This window comes from Rhinolophus sinicus, chromosome 16 (genome assembly GCF_057876585.1).
Source record: "Rhinolophus sinicus isolate RSI-liver-muscle chromosome 16, RSI-T2T, whole genome shotgun sequence".
In the NCBI taxonomy this organism is placed as follows: Eukaryota; Metazoa; Chordata; class Mammalia; order Chiroptera; family Rhinolophidae; genus Rhinolophus; species Rhinolophus sinicus.
This window is the reverse complement of record NC_142516.1, coordinates 5,236,357-5,253,263: the sequence shown is the minus strand read 5'-3', so window position 1 is coordinate 5,253,263 and position 16,907 is coordinate 5,236,357. Positions and strand designations below refer to the sequence as shown.

General features: G+C 53.6%; 1 protein-coding gene across 2 annotated transcripts in view; it reads left to right on the top strand.

Moving 5' to 3' along the window:
- The first annotated feature begins 4,271 nt into the window (after positions 1-4,271).
- ASS1 (argininosuccinate synthase 1) overlaps positions 4,272-16,907 on the top strand; it is a 49,378-nt gene continuing 36,742 nt past the window's right edge. Inside the window, exons 1-5 of one of the 2 annotated variants that reach the window (XM_019728853.2) lie at positions 4,273-4,359; positions 9,184-9,255; positions 10,985-11,092; positions 13,015-13,083; positions 15,059-15,247. In XM_019728853.2, the coding sequence (XP_019584412.2) occupies positions 4,306-4,359; positions 9,184-9,255; positions 10,985-11,092; positions 13,015-13,083; positions 15,059-15,247 (492 nt within the window). In that variant the 5' untranslated portion in view covers positions 4,273-4,305. Of the gene's footprint in view, positions 4,360-9,183; positions 9,256-10,984; positions 11,093-13,014; positions 13,084-15,058; positions 15,248-16,907 lie in introns of both variants that reach the window. The other variant, XM_019728854.3, reaches the window with a different exon arrangement.

The window sequence follows — 16,907 nt, the reverse complement described above, 5'->3', positions numbered from 1 at the left end:
GCCAGCCATTCAAAAAGCCACCCTGGCTGCAATGTGGAGGGTGGGTTGAAGGGGTTGGTGAGCCTAGGTAAGGAGACAGGTGAGGTGTATCCTGCAGAGAGACAGGTGAGAGGTGATGGTGGTCTAAGCTAAGACAACAGCAGTGGGGAGAGGGAGAAGGGACAAAAACCATCATATTCCTCCACTTTCTTGTTGGAAACTTCAGGCATCTACCATCTCGTGCCAGCATGAGAGAGAGGATATGATAAGGGACTCATCTGGTAGAGGAAGGGAAGGGGTCAGAGCAGTCTCTCCAAGGAACAGTATGTGCAAGGACTGTAAGGCAAGAAAGCTCAACACATTGAAGAAACTACAAGCAGGCCGGTGCAGCTGGAGAGCAGTGGGTGAGGGCAGCGGCTTCCTTCCACAGGTTTGATCCTAAGAGTGATGGGCGACCAATAGAGTCTTTTTAAAAATCATTTTAATTCATGAATATTTCAGAATATATCTCTAAACTTTAAAAATCTTTTTTAAAAAACGTACCTACAATACCATATTACCCATTTAAAAAATCAACAGCAATTCCTTTGATTGTTAAATATCCTTTCAGTGTTCAAACTTCCAACTGCTCATAAAGATGACATTTCCTTTACACTTAAAAAAAACTCAGGATCCAAATAAGGTCAACACATTGTGACTGATTGTGTGTCTTTCAACTCAAAGTTCCTCATTTTTTTCTTACAAATTGAAAAATCAACTTTATTGAGATATAATGATTCCAGGAATGCAAGGCCAGTTCAACACCTGAAGATTGATGTAATTCACCACATTTATAAAATAAAGGAGAAAATCATAAGATCATCTCAATACATGCAGAAAAAGCATTTGACAAAATTCAGCCCCTACTTCTGATAAGAACTCCAACAAACTAAGAATAAAAATGAACTTCTTTACCTGATGAGAAGCATCTATGTAAAACCTACAAGTAACATCGTACTTAATGCTGAAAGACTGAATGAATGACTTCCCCTAAGATCCTGAACAAAGCAAGGATATCCATCCACTCTCACCAATTTTGTGCTGGGGGCCCTTGCCTTTGCAGTAAGACAAGGAAAAAAGCGCACAAAGATAATAAAAGAAAAGGAAAGCTTTCTCTGTTCACGGACAACTGTCTAGAAATAGCCTAGAAAATCCAAAAGTATTTACAAAAACCTACTAGAATTAATCAGTAAATTTAGCAAGGTTGCAGAACAGAAGGCCAATATACAAAAATCAATTATAGATCTATATACTAGAAACAAACAATTGGGAAATAAAAAATTTAAATATCATTTACAATAGTATCAAAAAAGCTTAAAATACTTAGAAATAAATTTAACGAAAGATAGGCGAGACCTATACACTGCACACTATAAAACATGGCTCAGACATCTGAGCCAAGATGGAACTTTCAGCACTCCTATTGAAATTGAAGACTTGTACTACTCATCAAAGACGCCCCAAACTGCCAGCTCTTCCTCTTTCCTCTTCTCTAGATAGAAGACTCAGGCCTTTGCTCGAGAATAGGCCTCCACCTGCCAATTCATCCAAGGTGTCCAATAAAATATCCATCTCAAAGCTGGGCTCTGGAGCAGCCATATCTGTTACCCTAAGAAGCCCCATCTCTTCCAGCATGAAAGGTCACCTTGTTCACACTGATGCCAGACTCCAGGGCTTTCCCATATCAGCCACACATTCTTCCTCAGTTGGAGCATGTCTGTCCCCACCTACTACATTTAAAAGCCCTCATCGCCTGCAGGGACCTAATGGAACTCCAGCTCTTTTGCTCTGGGTTCTGCGAGCCTATATCCTTAAAAGAGTCTTACCTGGGATTTCACAACAAATAAAGGAGCTGTTTTATGACACTCAGGGGCATATATTTCAACATTATCTTAGAGAGAAAAACTGAATTCACCACAAATGAAGATCATTCAAGATTGACCCAACTGTTTGGGTTTCTTTCCCATTGCTCAAGTAAATAGCAATTAATACTTTCGAATAAACCGTTTTAAGTGTCTTTTTAATGCTACAAAAATTTAAAAGATAAATAAATGGTGAGATATACCAATGTCATGGATTGAAAAAGTCACTATTATTAATATATCCATTCTGTCCCAAGCTGACACACAGACTTGTTACTGTCCCCAATCTCAACAGCCTTTTTATATAAACTGATAAGCCTTCTACTATTTATTTGGAAATGAAAGGACCTAGAATAGCCAAAACAGTTTTGAGACTGAACAAAGTTGGAAGGTAGACATCATCTGGCTTCAAGACTTCCTATAAAGCTGTGGTATTCAAGACAGTGTGATGTTGGCATAAGGATAAATAAAGAGATCAATGGAACAGAAGAGAAAGACTGGAAATAGACCACATTTATATGGTCAATGAATTTTCAACAAACATGCCAACGTAATTCAGTGGGGAAAGGAAAATCTTCAACTAATGGTGCTAGAACAACTGGGAATCGATATGGGGGGGAAAATGATCCATCAAAGGGTTTTAAGAGGAGTGACTTCTTCTGATTCACGTTTTTAAGAACGTTTTGGCTGTCGGTGGGAGAAAGGATGGGAGGGGGAAACAGGAGAAGCAGGTTATTGAGGTTTCTCTGAATAAGAGGGTGTCAGACGTGCGTCCGAAGACGTGGAGGTGGAGGGAAAGGGGCAGACTGGATCTATTTCGAAGACATGGACATCTCAGACTCCAGTGCCTCAGTTTCTTCACCTGCTCAAGCCAGGGTCTGCGGTGCTTTTTGAGGTGCCACCCAAGGTCACTTACCTGGGAGGTGGATAGGCTCCTTGAAAAGCCCTGCCCTAGGTGTGAGTAAAAGGCAAAGCCATGGCGGCTGAGCCCCAGGTAGGGGATTCCCTCTGGTCTCGCCCCAGCCCTAGACCCAGGAACTGCTCTGCGGGGTGAGGGCTGGGGGCATGCGGATGTCCACCTGGCACATGGAGGGGTGAGGTGGAAAATGGATCATCCAGGAGCTGCCAGTCTACTCTCACCTTGATCTCTGCCTCTGGGCAAACATCCACCCCGGTGCCCAGTGGGCAGGGCCCCTGCTGGCAGTTGGGCCCCTGTTTTCCTCTCAGGAGAGCTGGGATCTCGTTACCCCTCATGTCACCAGTGGCTGTGTGTCAGGAAGCGACAGTCCCCTGGGTTGGAGCCATTTCTGCAGCAGGGAGTAAAGGTTCCCACAGCCAGCAGCCTCGTTCCCTATCTTCAGTTGCCTCCTGGTTGCAGGAAGGGGCCTGAGACAGGGCTGCCTCCTTAGCAGCACCTATCCTCACACTTTTTTCCAAGATAGCTGAATGGCAAACCCAGCAGTGCGTCCTTAGGGATCCCACCTCCCAGGGGTTCAGGGCTGGGAAGACTTGGGAAGCTGGGGAGTAGGAGGCAGTGAGAACTGTGGCACTGCCTTGGACCGGTCAGGGCCTGTGGTTTTACTGGGCTGTGGTTGCAGTGATTGGTACTCTGCGGCCTGTAAACCAGGCTGGGAAACTTCCAACTCACAAAACTTTCTGAAGGCCAGCCCCAGGTCACAACTCCCCGTTTCTTTCTGAAACAAGAAGCTTCACCTCTGTGAACCCCAACTTTCCCTGATGCCCAGTGGGTTCACAGCCAGCCAGTCTGTCAGTATTTACTGGGTGCCCTCAGGAGTTTGGTCAGGTGCCAGGCTCTGGGGAGACAGCCAGGAGCCAGCCCTGTACTGGGATGAAACCCAGACCTCCACCCTGGTGTGCCCACCCATACACTGGGCTCCGGCTCCATCCTCCCAGGGGGCAGGTGTGGGGGTAAGGGAGGGGCTCAAGGTCTGCAGAAAGACCAGCACGGAGCAAAAGTGGGCATGAAACACACGGGCGTACGGGACTCGGTACTCCTGCCTCCCAGCGATTGCATGCTCCCCACAGGCCCAGCTGCAAGTCTCTGGCTGGACCGCTGCGGTCATCCTGACAGTTGTGTGGGTTCCAGCCCCTGCGGCGCCCTCAGGAGCCGCCTGTCCCCCGGGCCAGGGTGGGGAGACCCGCGCCGCTAGCGCCTTCGGAAGGGTGTGCCAGCAGTGAGAGGAAAGCGTTGGAGGGGGGTGTAACCCGTGGGATGGGGGAAAGGAGGGGAAAAGGGCGCGGAGCAAGGAGGGAGGGAGAGGCCGGCTCTGCCCACCCGCCGGTGGCCCCGAACGCTGAGCGGCTCCTCTAGGGGGCCGGGCCCGGGGGCGGGGCCTGCCGCGCGCGTACCTCCACGTGTCCCGGGTCACGAGCCCTGCCCCCGGCCCTGTGCTTATAACCCGGGATGCGCGCCGCAGTCGGCCCTGCTCCACCACCTGCCACCGCTGCCTGGGCTCCGGTAAGGAGTCCCCTTCCCACCTCCTAGCCTAGGTCACCCTCTCCCCAATCCCACCGAGAGCGAACCGAGGAAGCGGAGGGGACCGGGGCTCGCAGCTGAGTTCTGTGAACGGGAGGGAAGCGGTGCGACGCCCGGGCTCCTGTTGCTCAAATGTCTGGCGGCTGGATTCCTGGGTACCTTGGGACACGGGGATGGGTCCCGGGCCCGAGCCCCAGGTCTGGGGAGCAGGTCGGGTTATTTGTCCCCTTCGCGGACCGAGGTCCTTTCTGGATTTCCCTTCTCTGATCCAGCTTCCGCTATGGCGCGAAACCCCCAAATGGAGACCTTGGCAGTTGGATTTGCGTATTCCCGATTCTCTCGCCTCTTTCTCCTCCTCTGGCGCTGTCTGCCTTTTTCTCTGGATGAAACCACAGTCCCACCCACCTCTGCCACGGGGCTTGTGCACCGTGGCTCTTCGCACAGCCCCGAGCCTCAGTTTACGCCGGGCAGACCGGCTCCTAGACCGGAGCTGCCCGCCCAGTGCCTGGGCTGTGACAGGGCTCCTTCCCCTGCAGGGGGCGTCAGTCGCCTTCTGCCTCCTGAAAGGGATTTGCGTTCCTGTCCAGGTGGGGCCAGTGACCTCGCCCCGCAGCGGTGCCAGGTTTCCGGCTGGCGCTGGGCTCGGGGCTGTGGGAGGGGCCGCTCCTCAGGAAATGTTCGCGGTCCGGGTGGCTGTTGCCCTTGGCCCCTAGGGCGGCTGCGCCTTGCAGGGAGGGAGGGTCATTGTGAAATGGAGGAAACTCCTCTCCCATCCTGCCTGGGCTTTTCCTGAGGAGGCGCCGCGACCCCGCCACCTCAGTGTACACCTCTGCGAAGTGGGGCGTCTCCTTTGGAGCCTCGCGGTTTGGCTGCACATCTGGGCAGGAACAAACGTGTCCTCCCCCCAGGGATGGATCAAATAGGTCCTGGACTTTGACCCCTCCCTCCCAGCCCACGCCTGAAGAGGGTGACAGGGAGGGCAGGTTCTGGAGGCCAGCAGAAGGTGGGCACACTGGGTGAGGCCTTGGGTCAGCCTCCCAGCTTCCCAAGCCTCAGTTTCTCCATCTGTCAGAGTTGACACAGGCTTGCGGCTCAGGGGAAGGTCTCTGCAGACTGTTGTGAGCAGTGTTTGGGTCCATTCACTTACTGAGTCTGGGGAGCTGCTAGCCTGGTGGTGCCAGGCTGGGGCAGGAAGAGGAGACAGGTTCCCTGCGCTCTTACCTTAGGTTCTGGTGAGGGAGGGAGATGGTAGAGGCAGAAGCTGCCACACAGGGGATGGGAACTTTGGTGATGGACTGGAACCGGAGGAGTCTCCATTCTAAACTCCCTCCCCTTCCATCCTCCACGTGTGGGTGGGGGGCTGTCCCAGGTAGAACCTCCTGTGTGCTATGCTGAGAAGTCATTCTGGTTCTCCTAACTGCTAGTGAATGAATGATGCATCCTGCCTGCCGAGCCCCTAGACCCCGGGCGGCCCCTACTCACCATTGAGCTCTCCTGCATCCTCACATGCAACCCCATCAGCTGCCTGCCCGCTCTGGGCTTGTGCAGTAAGTTGGCTCTGATGATAGCCCTTTTCCCGGGCCCAGAGCCCCAGGAGCCCGACTCTGGTGGGGACCAGGCCCGCACTCACCTGCTGTGCAGGCACTTGCCCCTGGCCCATCTTATCTTTGCCCCTCGGGTCCTGGGAGGCTCCAGGACAGCTGGATGCCTTCCTCTGAGCACAAGCCCCTGAGACAGTTTCTTGCCTGTGGGCACTTACGTGGAACTAAATAACCTGGGGGAATTCAGGGCCTGAGACTGATTGCTGCTGTAACACCTTGGGCAAAGTTGATCTTCCAGGCCTTGGCTGCCTCCTTCCTTTGGGTGGGATCCCTCCCCAGACTTGGGATAGGCCAGGCATCCATAGGTGTTTCAATGTTATTAGAATAACATTGAATGAATGCACTCTTCTCCCCATAAGCAAGGGCTCTTAGGAGAGGGTTTGCGTGTCTCACCAGGGCCTGGTGAGATCTACTTAGTCTTCCTACCACCTACCTCAGGGCGTTTTCATTGAAACTGGAGACTCAACCTTCCTAAGCCAAGGCAGACCCCCAATTGACCCTCAACCTTGCGTAGAGGGGGCTTTCTGGAGTGCTGGTGGCCTTACGAGAGCCCAGTGTTCCTGATTTCATTCTCAGGCCCCAGGAATCACAGCTGAAAGCTGGCTCAGTGTGGAGCCTAAGGCAAGCCTCCTGCTCTCAGCTTCCTCACCTGTCATTTGGGAAGAAAACCCCTCCCCTGTCTGTGACTCACCAAGAACCTGCAGATGAAATGAGTGTAGTCTGTCATGCAAATGCTCAGGCTGAATCCTGACGGTGGCACCTCCTGGCCAAAGTTGGAATTGCAGCCCAGCTGTGCCAGACACGAAAGAGGGCAGGGAAAGTGATAGGAGCTGCAATCCTAGAATGGGGGAACCCCAAAGTCCAGAATTCTTGTGGCCTAGGTAGAGCTAGGGTTTTTAAGAACTATAATGAACCTAGCTCAGCTGAGTTACTGTGTCAAGGAGGGGTTCCAGAGGAGCATTCACCAGGCTGTAGCTCAGATGTATAGACATACAAAATACTGATTTGTAATGATTCATTGGGAATTTTGTTTTCTGGAAGATGTGTAAAGTGAGGAGGAGATGATCTGTGGTCTCCTAGAGGCCAGAGGTATAGGCTACAGCGCAGTAAAGAGCCGGTGCTCTGCAGTTAGCCTGGGTTTCACGGGTATCAGTTCCAGCACTGCCATCCACTGGCTTGTGGCCTAGGCAAGTCACTTAACTTTTCTGAGCCTCAAGTGGTAATTATAGTCTCGCATGTGTGGCTCCGAACATAGTATCTGTTTTTCTCATCGTCCCCACTTTGACGTTTTAAAGTGCATGCGTTTTCTTAGCATTGAGCAAGTGCCCAGGCCTGGCACGTCCATTGGAAGCTGGTGGGATGTCTCTGGCTGGGGCCATAGAGAATGCCCCCTGCCTTGCCAACTCAGGCCCGGCTGGCAGGCACCTTGGCATGGGGCCACCTTCTTCCCTCCTCCCAGAAACCCTCTTTCAGTGAAGGATGTCTGGGTTGGCACTGGGACCTCAGGAAACCTGCCCTGGCCCCTTCATGGAGGGTGGGGTCGGGGCAAGTCTGGGATCGGGGGAAGCTGAGTCCGGCCAGGATATGCTAGACACCTCCCCTAGACAGGCAGCCCAGTGTCAGAACCAGAAGGGTTTTCAGGTTGTTGTGTGGATGGTGAGATTGAGTCCTGGAGAGCAAGGGAGGGGTTTGCCAAAGGTCAACTATGGCAGTAGCAGGAGAGTTCAGTGGGCACAGGCTTTGGACCCAGCTCTGGGCTCCTTCCCCCAGCATCTCGCTGAGTCCTCAGTCCTGTGGGGAATGGGCTGTTCTCACCCCTGTCTTGCCGATGAGCAGCTCAAGTAAGTTGAACCCAGGTCTGGAGGACCCAGGCACTGTGCTTTACCCATAGTGGACTGGGGCTGATGTCCCTTCTTCGCCCCGTCTACCTCCTTCTTTTGCTTTCTGCAGCAGGGGCCTTGCTGGCTGGGGGAGGAGCTTCACCAGGTGCTGGGAGGGCAGGAGCGATGCCAGTGTCAGATTGCATCATTTTCCCAGGCCACCCGCCCAGCTAATCTCTGTGCATGCACACAGGCCAAAACATGCTACATGCGTGCACACACACGTGCAGGTATGCACACACACGTTCACCCTCAGGTACACACTCCCAGGTGCGTGCATTCTTTCATACTGCTCAGACCCGGAGGCTGAGGTCCTGCGTGCCCACGCAAGCACACAGCCTGCAGCAGGAGGCCTCACTAGTTTCTGGACAAGAGCATGCATGCAACTCCAGGCTTTGAGGGAATTTTAACTCTCACTTTTTGTAGATGAAGAGCTGGCCTCCAGACAGTAGACTGGGCAGTGTTGTGCTGAGTGCCTGCCACGTGCCAGGCACTACCTGTCTCCAGAGCTCTGGGCCAGTGGGCGGGGGAGTTAGAATGCAGTGTGACATGTGTTATGATGGGCCACATATGAGGTACGGTGGGATCACTGAAGCAGGTGGGACGTCTGTAGTGCGTCTGTCTCCATGGAGCTACCCCTCCCCAACGCGGGTGCCCACCCTCTTGGCTCCAGGTGCCTTTAGGAGGTGACAGAGCAGGGGTGACTCTAAGAGCTGGGTGAACCTCGGGCCCGCATCATCTCTCGCTGTCTCCAGCCCACCCCAGCCACCCCAGGGTGTCGGAACCACCTGCGTCTCGCAGACCACACCTGGCCCTAGCGCTTCCCTTCCCTGCGCTTTCCTAGACAGGGGTCGCCTTGTACTTGGGAGCCCAGCCGATCTGGGTTTCAATCCTGGCTCTACCACTTATCAGCCAAGCAAGGCTTTGAGCAAGTTCCTTAACCCGAGCCTCAGATTCCCTGTCCCTAAAATGGGGACAACACAAATGGAAGACAGCTTACCATGGACGTATTCATTATCTTGATTGTGGTTTTGGTGTCATGAGTATAGACATATGCTGAAACTCAGTAAATCGGACACCCTCAATACGTGCAGTTTATTGTGTGTCAATTATACCTTAATAGAGCTATTTTAAAAATATGCCACAGGATACACGCTCCGCCCCCAACTACACCTCCCCAAACCTCCCCGCTCAGCCAGCCTGCTCAGAGGGGATTCCAGCAGCTGCATAGGCTGGTTAGGGCCTCTGGCACCCCACCCCCCACCCCCCCAACCACCAGGCCGGTGCTGCTGTGCCAGGAAGCTAAGCAGCTTTTGATTCCGCAGAGTGGTTCGTTGAGCAGTGAAGACAGATTCAGATTCCGGAAACCAGGAACACACACCTCCAACCAACGCCAGGTACTTCCCACCTTGACTCCTTCCTGCCTTCCTCCCACCTCCTTCCCTTCATCCTGTTGCCTGGCTGTGGTTGCCGTGGGCATTGTCAGCTGGTCCCAGGGTCAGGGTCTGGTGAGTCACCAGCAGCCCAGCGTCAGTGACAGGTCCTTGAATGGCCTGGTGGAGGCAGGTGGTTGAATGGCCAGTGGAGGGGAGAATGTGGCCACTGATCAGAACCACCCCACCCCCTATCAACCTCACTGTCCCATGAGCTATTTCCCTCCAAGTCCAACGGCAGTCGGGGTGTGTGGACCCTGAGGGTGGGCCTGTGAAATGTCAGTGACTGCACAGAGGACGTGTATTCTGGTCACATGGCTGGGCTCTGTCCAGGCTCTGCTTCACAGAGCTGGGCCACTGGGTCTCACCTCTCTGAATCTCTGGGCGCATGGAAAGTTGTCAGTATACAAGCACCGGCATCATGGTGGTAGTGATGGCGGGGTGCCGCTCCTGGGCTCTCGTGGATCTGTGGAGAGGTATCCACAGCCTTTCCCAATAGTGTCCAGTGAGGACCCTGACCTTGGTCAGACTGCAGTTAAATGCTCCCACCAGACACAAGCACATCCCCTGGAAATGTGGGATGCTGGGGCCCCATCCAGATGGCCTGGGTCCAAATCTGGCCCTGCCACCTGCTGACCATATGACCTCAAGCAAGTGCTTCATTGTGGCCGAGGAGAGGGACAGAGTGGGAAATGGCACATCTGCTGCCGAGGGACAGATCTGCCGTCTGTAGCAGGTCACAGTGAGGCGCTGTGCGTCTGCCGTCTCCTTCCTTCTCTGGGCCTTGGTTTCTCCCTCCACACACGGGGAGCTTGGTCTTTGAGTTCCTCCTACCTGGTCCTGTTCAGAGCTGAGTTCACTGAGGTGCTCAGCTCTGTTTCCCCTCTCAGAGGTGCTTGCATTGTAAAAGATCCTCAAATCCCAAAGTGTGAAGATATTCTGGGGCCCCAGCTGGGAGAGAGAGGTACATAGGGGCAGGGGTTCTGCCCCCACCTCCTAGTCTACCTAAGCAGCACTGCATTCTGGGAAAAGCCCAGGTTTTGGAGCCAGACGCAGACATGTGCTCTGACCTTGAGCTGCCACTGACTTCTCTGAGCCCCTGTCTCTGCCTCCCCAACGGGCTTGACAACACCCACTTCATGGAGTTAGAGCAGGGGTGCAGAGTGACCCAGGTAAGGCCGCCAGGGCCTTGCCTGGCACCGTCCGAGCTTAGCAAGGAGCAGTTCTGACTGGGGTGTGTGGGCTGCTGGAGGCTCAGGGCCAAGGGCCCTGCTTTGTGTCCTTTGCATCCTGGCCTTGGCCAAACAGCTCAGCCTCAGGTGCCTTCTCTAGCTGGTGGGGGACTGGCTCCAAGACATGCCTCCCGCTGGCAGCTCTAAACTGCTGTCAGCGTTCCCAGGCCCCAGCGTGGCGTGTGCGTATGTGTGCGTGCGCACGCACAATATTCATGATCGGGGTCCCCAGGTGCAGTGGGGTGGAAGGGGTATGGCTGAAGGGAGGAACAGCTCCTCAGCTGGCTCTGATGATGGTGAACAGCCTGTTTCCAGTCCCCAGTGGCAGCTTGTCCAGGGGATAAGGCTACCCAAGGCTGAGGTGGGGGCTGGGGGCCAGGCCAGGAGGGAGCTGTTTGCACAGGCTGGCAGGTGGGGATGGGCTGGCCCTGTCACTCACATTCTTCCCTGACTCCCTCCAGACAATGTCCAGCAAAGGTGCCGTGGTTCTGGCCTACAGTGGTGGCCTGGACACCTCCTGCATTCTCGTGTGGCTGAAGGAACAAGGCTATGACGTCATTGCCTACCTGGTGAGCAGGTGCCCACCAGGGCACTGGTCTGTCTTTTTCCCTGCTGCCCGCCCAGCCTGCCCATCTGCTTACTGTCACTCTCCCAAGCCTGTCTTGAACTGTAGCAAAATGCTGCTCATTGCACTGCCTCACTTTCTTCTGTAAAATGAGCACCCTGGATGTCCCCCAGATTATGGAGTAGACCAGCTGTCCTGCGGGTGACAGGAAGGGGACACCAGAAGCAAGCTTGTCCCTGCCTGGACAGGGACCGTGGGCTCCGGCCTGCTGGAGACCATGCGAAAGCAGTCTTCACCTTTCCAGAGTCCTGGTCAGCCCCCAGTAATTCAGCAGATTGTAGAATCCTACAGCAGCTGAGCTGGCAGAGCCCTTGGAGATCACCTAGCTATGGAATGACAAGCAGGCCACAGGCCACAGGCCACAAGTTATGTATCAAGCCACTCTCCCACCCAGGGTCCATGACAGACATCCCTAATCAAAACAGCTCTAGTTTTGATGAAGCTGGACAGAGCCTCAGAAGCTTTCTCCGTGTGGCTGTGCTATTCAGGACTCCTGGCTGCAAACTTTAGAAATCCCACTCAAAGTAGCTGAAGGAAAAAAAAACAAAAAAAAACAGACAGTTCTTGGCTCATGTAACTGAGAAGTCCAGGGGTAGGATGGCTTCAGGCAAAGCTAGAGCCAGGTGCTTATCCAGCTCTGTCTCCATCTGTACTTGGCTTCAGCCTTGGCCTCTCCACAGAGCAGGCAAGATGCACACCATCAGAATCTAGCTTTCCCAGAGAAAGGAGAGCTTCCCCAGAGGCTCTGACAGCAGAGCCCAGGGGTAGTCGCACTGGCCTATCATGCATTGGTCACTACGGCTGTGTTTTGGCGGGCTCTGATTGGCTAGTCTTGGGTCATGGGCCCACCCCTGCAGTGAGAAAGAGATATGATTTGTTCCCCTCCAACCTTATGGAAAGAGGTCCCAGGAAAGAAGGTTCTGTTCCCAGAAGAAGTAATGATGGTACTCGGCACAGGTGGAAGTTCAGCTGTTGCCAAGAGTGGTTTGTTTAAAGTTAAAGCTAATACACCATACCTAACAGCATCCAGTCCCCGTGTCATTCAGGTAGGGGAGCGTGAGGCCAAGGGAGGGGCAGCACCTTGCTCAGTCACCTGGGGAGTGCGAGGCACTGCTGTGTGTGGATGCAGAGAGCCACAGGTGATCATCTTGTCAGCAGCACAATGGGACAGTCCAGACCCTAGGCTACTTCCAGGCAGGTGTAAAAGCCGAGTGACCTCAGAAGAGCACTGGCAGCTGGGCTCTGGGAGGATTCCAGCGTCTGGCGGGCAGGATGCAAGGCCCAGGTCTGGGCAGCAGGCCAGGGTGCAGCCAGCGGAAAACACATCAGTGTCTAGACAGGGGCTCTCGGAACCCGAGGTTGGGCTGCAGCGCCAGGCAGCCGGGAGGGCCGGGCGGGGGACTCTGCCTCCTGCCTGCTCAGATGTCAAGTGGCTGTACTTGGCTCGGGAAGCAAACTGGGGGTGGGCACTTTCTGACAAGCCAACCTTTGTCCTGGCCTTTGGGGAGTTTGCAGGAAGTGACAGATGGCTCAAGGGAATGGCTCGGCCTTCAAGGCCGTGACAGCGCATGTGTGGCCCCGCAAGCCCGCTCACGGGGCCAGACGTAGCTGGTTCTTCAACTCACTGAGCTTGCTTCCCAGCAGCACCAAGTGTTAGCTCCTGGAAACACGCCATCTTCTCCAGACATCGGGCTGTGCCCTTTCTCCTTACTGTGACCTGGGCTATCAAATGGACCCCCCCTCCTCATTTGAGGGTTGCTGTGTGTGTGGACAGCACTTGCGCTGGCTCCCCCCGGGAGGGTGGCAGTCTCCTCACCCTCTTCTTTCCGCCCCTTGACTGGTTGGGCCTCTGCTTCTGCTCCTCAGGCCAACATCGGACAAGTGGAGGACTTTGAGGAGGCCAGGAAGAAGGCACTGAAGCTTGGGGCCAAGAAGGTAACCGACGGGGGGCGGGGTTTGGGGCTGGAAGCGCGGTTTTGATGTGGTGGAGGCAGCAGTGGGCCTTCCTGTCCCCAAGTTCCTTGTCCCATGCGTCCCTTCCAACTGGCCCTCTTGCTTCCAAGAGTATGAAAGCAATTCCTTCAGTGTAAGTGCCATCGACTTCCTGCCTCCCCAGCCACTCAACCTCCTCCCCATTCATCTCTTCCTCATGCATCCATCCATCCACCCATCCACGGGTCTATCCCTCATTTATCTCTCTGTCCATCCACTGACACACTCACTCATGCATCCATCCATCCACCCACCCACCCACCTACCCATTTATCCCTCTTTTATCTCTGTGTCCATCCACCCATCCTTTCACCGATTCAACAGAATCAGGAAAGTCCAGCTGAGTTCTTGCAATGACTGAGCATCTAATCCTGTGGTGAGAAGCCCTGTGCTGGGTGCTGGGCCAAGGCATGAAGAACAACAGCTCATTTGTGCTAAAGTGCCAGCGCTTTTTCACCCATTGTTGCTTTTGTGTATAATGAATGTATCATTGTAAAAGAAAGTTTTCACTCAGAGACTCCCGGAATGGGTCTTGGGGACCCCTGGGGTCTACATTTTGAGAACCATTCTTCTAGATCAGGGTTTCTCACCTTCGGCACTGTTGACTGACATGCAGCTGGCTGTCCTGCACATTGTAGGATGTTTAGCAGCATCTCTGGCCTCTACCCAGTAGATGCCAGAACCCTCACCCAACCCACCAGTTGTGAAACCGAAAAATATCTTCAGATATTGCCAGCTGTGCCCTGGGGAAAAAATCACCCCTGACTTTTACAGATGAAATCTATCTGCCTCTCTAGAACTTAAGTGGCAATTAAGTTTTATTTCAGGCCCAGGGTGGCAACTAAGTTTCATCTCAGGCCCAGAATGCTGTGCTGGGAGGGACTTAAAGACCACAGCTAGGGTGGCCAGTTGGCTCAGTTGGTTAGAGTGCAGTGCTCATAACACCAACATTGCCAGTTCAATTCCCACATGGGCCAGTGAGCTGTGCCCTCCACAACTAGATTGAGAACAACGACTCGACTTGGGGCTGAAGGGTCCTGGAAAAACACACTGTTCCCCAATTAAAAAACAAACAAACAAACACATCTAGTTTTAGCTGATTGTTTTAGCAATTGATTAGTGATGTCTGCCCTGAGTGCAGGAGGGAGAGTAATGGAATTATACGAGGTCGGACAATTAAGTTCGTGAACTTGTTGCAATGCTGTTGCTAACCTTTTTTGATATCAGAGGGATTATTCATTATGAATCTGTACCAACTGGACAAACACTTAACCAATTTTACTATTTGTAAGTGCTGAAAAGGCTGCATAAAAAAAGTTAGACGACTTGAACTTTTCACCAACAATTCATGGTTCTTGCATCACTACAACGCACCAGCTCACACAACACTGTCTGTGAGGGAGTTTTTAGCCAGTAAACAAATAACTGTATTGGAACACCCTCCCTAATCACCTGATCTGGCCCCCAAAGACGTTCTTTCTTTACCCAAAGATAAAGGAAATATTGAAAGGAAGACATTTTGATGACCTTCAGGACATCAAGGGTAATATGATGACAGCTCTGGTGGCCATTCCAGAAAAAGAGTTCTAAAATTGCTTTGAAGGGTGGACTGAGTGCTGGTGTCGGTGCATAGCTTCCCAAGGGGAGTACTTTGAAGGTGACTAGTGATATTCAGCAATGACGTATGTAGCACGTTTCCTAGGATGAGTTTGCGAACTTAGTTGTCCAGCGTTGTATGTGCTGGGATTGATTAGCGATGTCTACTACAGATGCAGGAGGAAGAGTGGAGGGTACAGCTTGCCAGGGTCCATTAGCAGTGCCTGCCTTAGACACTGGCCATTTGAGGCCCCTCGGGCTCTGCCTTCTGATTGGGCCTGGCCTTGCTGAGCCTCCCTCCCATGAGCTCCTCTCCCCATAGGTGTTCATCGAGGACGTCAGCAAGGAGTTTCTGGAGGAGTTCATCTGGCCTGCCGTTCAGTCCAGTGCACGGTACGAAGACCGCTACCTTCTGGGCACCTCTCTGGCCAGGCCCTGCATCGCCCGTAAACAAGTGGAGATCGCCAAGCGGGAGGGAGCCAAGTATGTGTCCCACGGTGCCACAGGAAAGGTGAGGCAAAGGGTGGACAGTGCGGGGGGGGGGGATGGAGGGAGAAGGAGGCAGGGGCTGTGAAGGGGGACACAAGCAGCCGAGTGATGGACGGACGGCCCCCGAGCAGGTGTAGGTTCCCCCCCAGAACAGTCAGGTACACAGCAGAGAGACTGGCCTGTGTGGTCTGAATAAGAGGCATATTAGTGGTACGTTTTAGTGAATATCTGGGTGTAGTGACAGCTACGCCCTGAGCTCCATGAGCAGTGACTTCCATGTGTGTGTTCCACGTGCAGTGGGAACGATGTCACCCCACCTGGCAAATTTGAGGCTGGGCCTTGGGGACATCGCCACTGCCAAGATCACAGAGCGTGTTGCCCATGCAATGTAGTGGCAAGGGTCAGAAACAGACCGGGTTTGAATCCCTGTGTGGCCTTGGGCAAGCCCTTCCCCTCCCTGAGCCTCAGTTTCCCCGGGCTGCTGTAACAAAGCACCACAGACTGGGCAGCTTCAGCAACAGAGACGGGCTATCAGCTCTGGAGGCCAGAACTCCAAAACCAAGGTGTCAGCAGGGCCGTGCTCCCTCTGAAGCCTCCAGGGAAGGAACTGTTGCAGGCCTGTCTGCACCGTTCCTGGCTTCCGGTAGCTCCGGTGTCCCCTGTAGAGGTAGCACTCCGATCCTCCAGTCCCTAGTCATCGCATGGCATTCTCCCTGCCCCTTCATGTCACCTTCCCTCTGTGCATGTCTGGTTATGTGTCCAAATTTTCCTTTTTGTAAGGACACCAGTCAGGCTAGATCAGGGCCCACCCTGATGGCCTCGTCTTAACTTATTACCTCTGTGAGACCCTGTCTCCAATATGGTCACATTCTCAGGTACTGGGTACTAGGACTTCAACTTAACTTTTGTGGGGACACACTTCACCCTACAACACACCCTTGCGTGTACCAGTGCAGGCTGAAGGAAGAGCCTGTGAGGTAGAAGGCAGGAAAGACGTCAGCACGCTGTCCCACGGGTGGCAGTGCTGAGGAAACGAGATTCCTACAATGTTGGCAACTGTCAGGCGATGTTATTATAAAGACTTTTGAGTCATGAGCTTTCAAAGTCAGGAGATGGGTGCTGGTAAAGGATATGGCTACTTAACAACCCCGCAGTCAGAAAACTCTGAACCTCCCAGTGACGGGGAACTCACTACCTCGCCAGCACACATGTGCTAACCGTACCCTGCCCCCCCCCGCCCCGCCCCGGGCTGGTCGATGCAGTGGTAGGGGGAGCAGGCCCTGGCTCACTGTGCCATAGCGCCACTTGCAGCTAAGTATGATGGAGACACGATTTGAGGGTGGCCTTGCAAACAGCCATGACCAAGGTAGCAGTGGTTCGGGTCTTTGAAAGCTCACGCGTTCTTTCATTCACTTGGGTGCTAGGTCAGCAAGCGTGTACTGGTTTCTGCAAGCGGTGGAGCGCGTGCTGGGTATGGCAACTATTGAATTTCTTGGGCCTATTCTTTGCCCGCAGAGAACCTGTGTCCTAGCAAGGGTTAGGGAAATGGGTACATAGTAAGATGGCTGAAGTGTCCATGCCAGGGGAGCTGTGGGGGCAGCGGGCAGGGGGCTGTGGGAAGGCTGCCTTACAGAGCACAGCCCTGAGGATGAGTTTAGGTGAATGAAAAACGGGCTACAGGA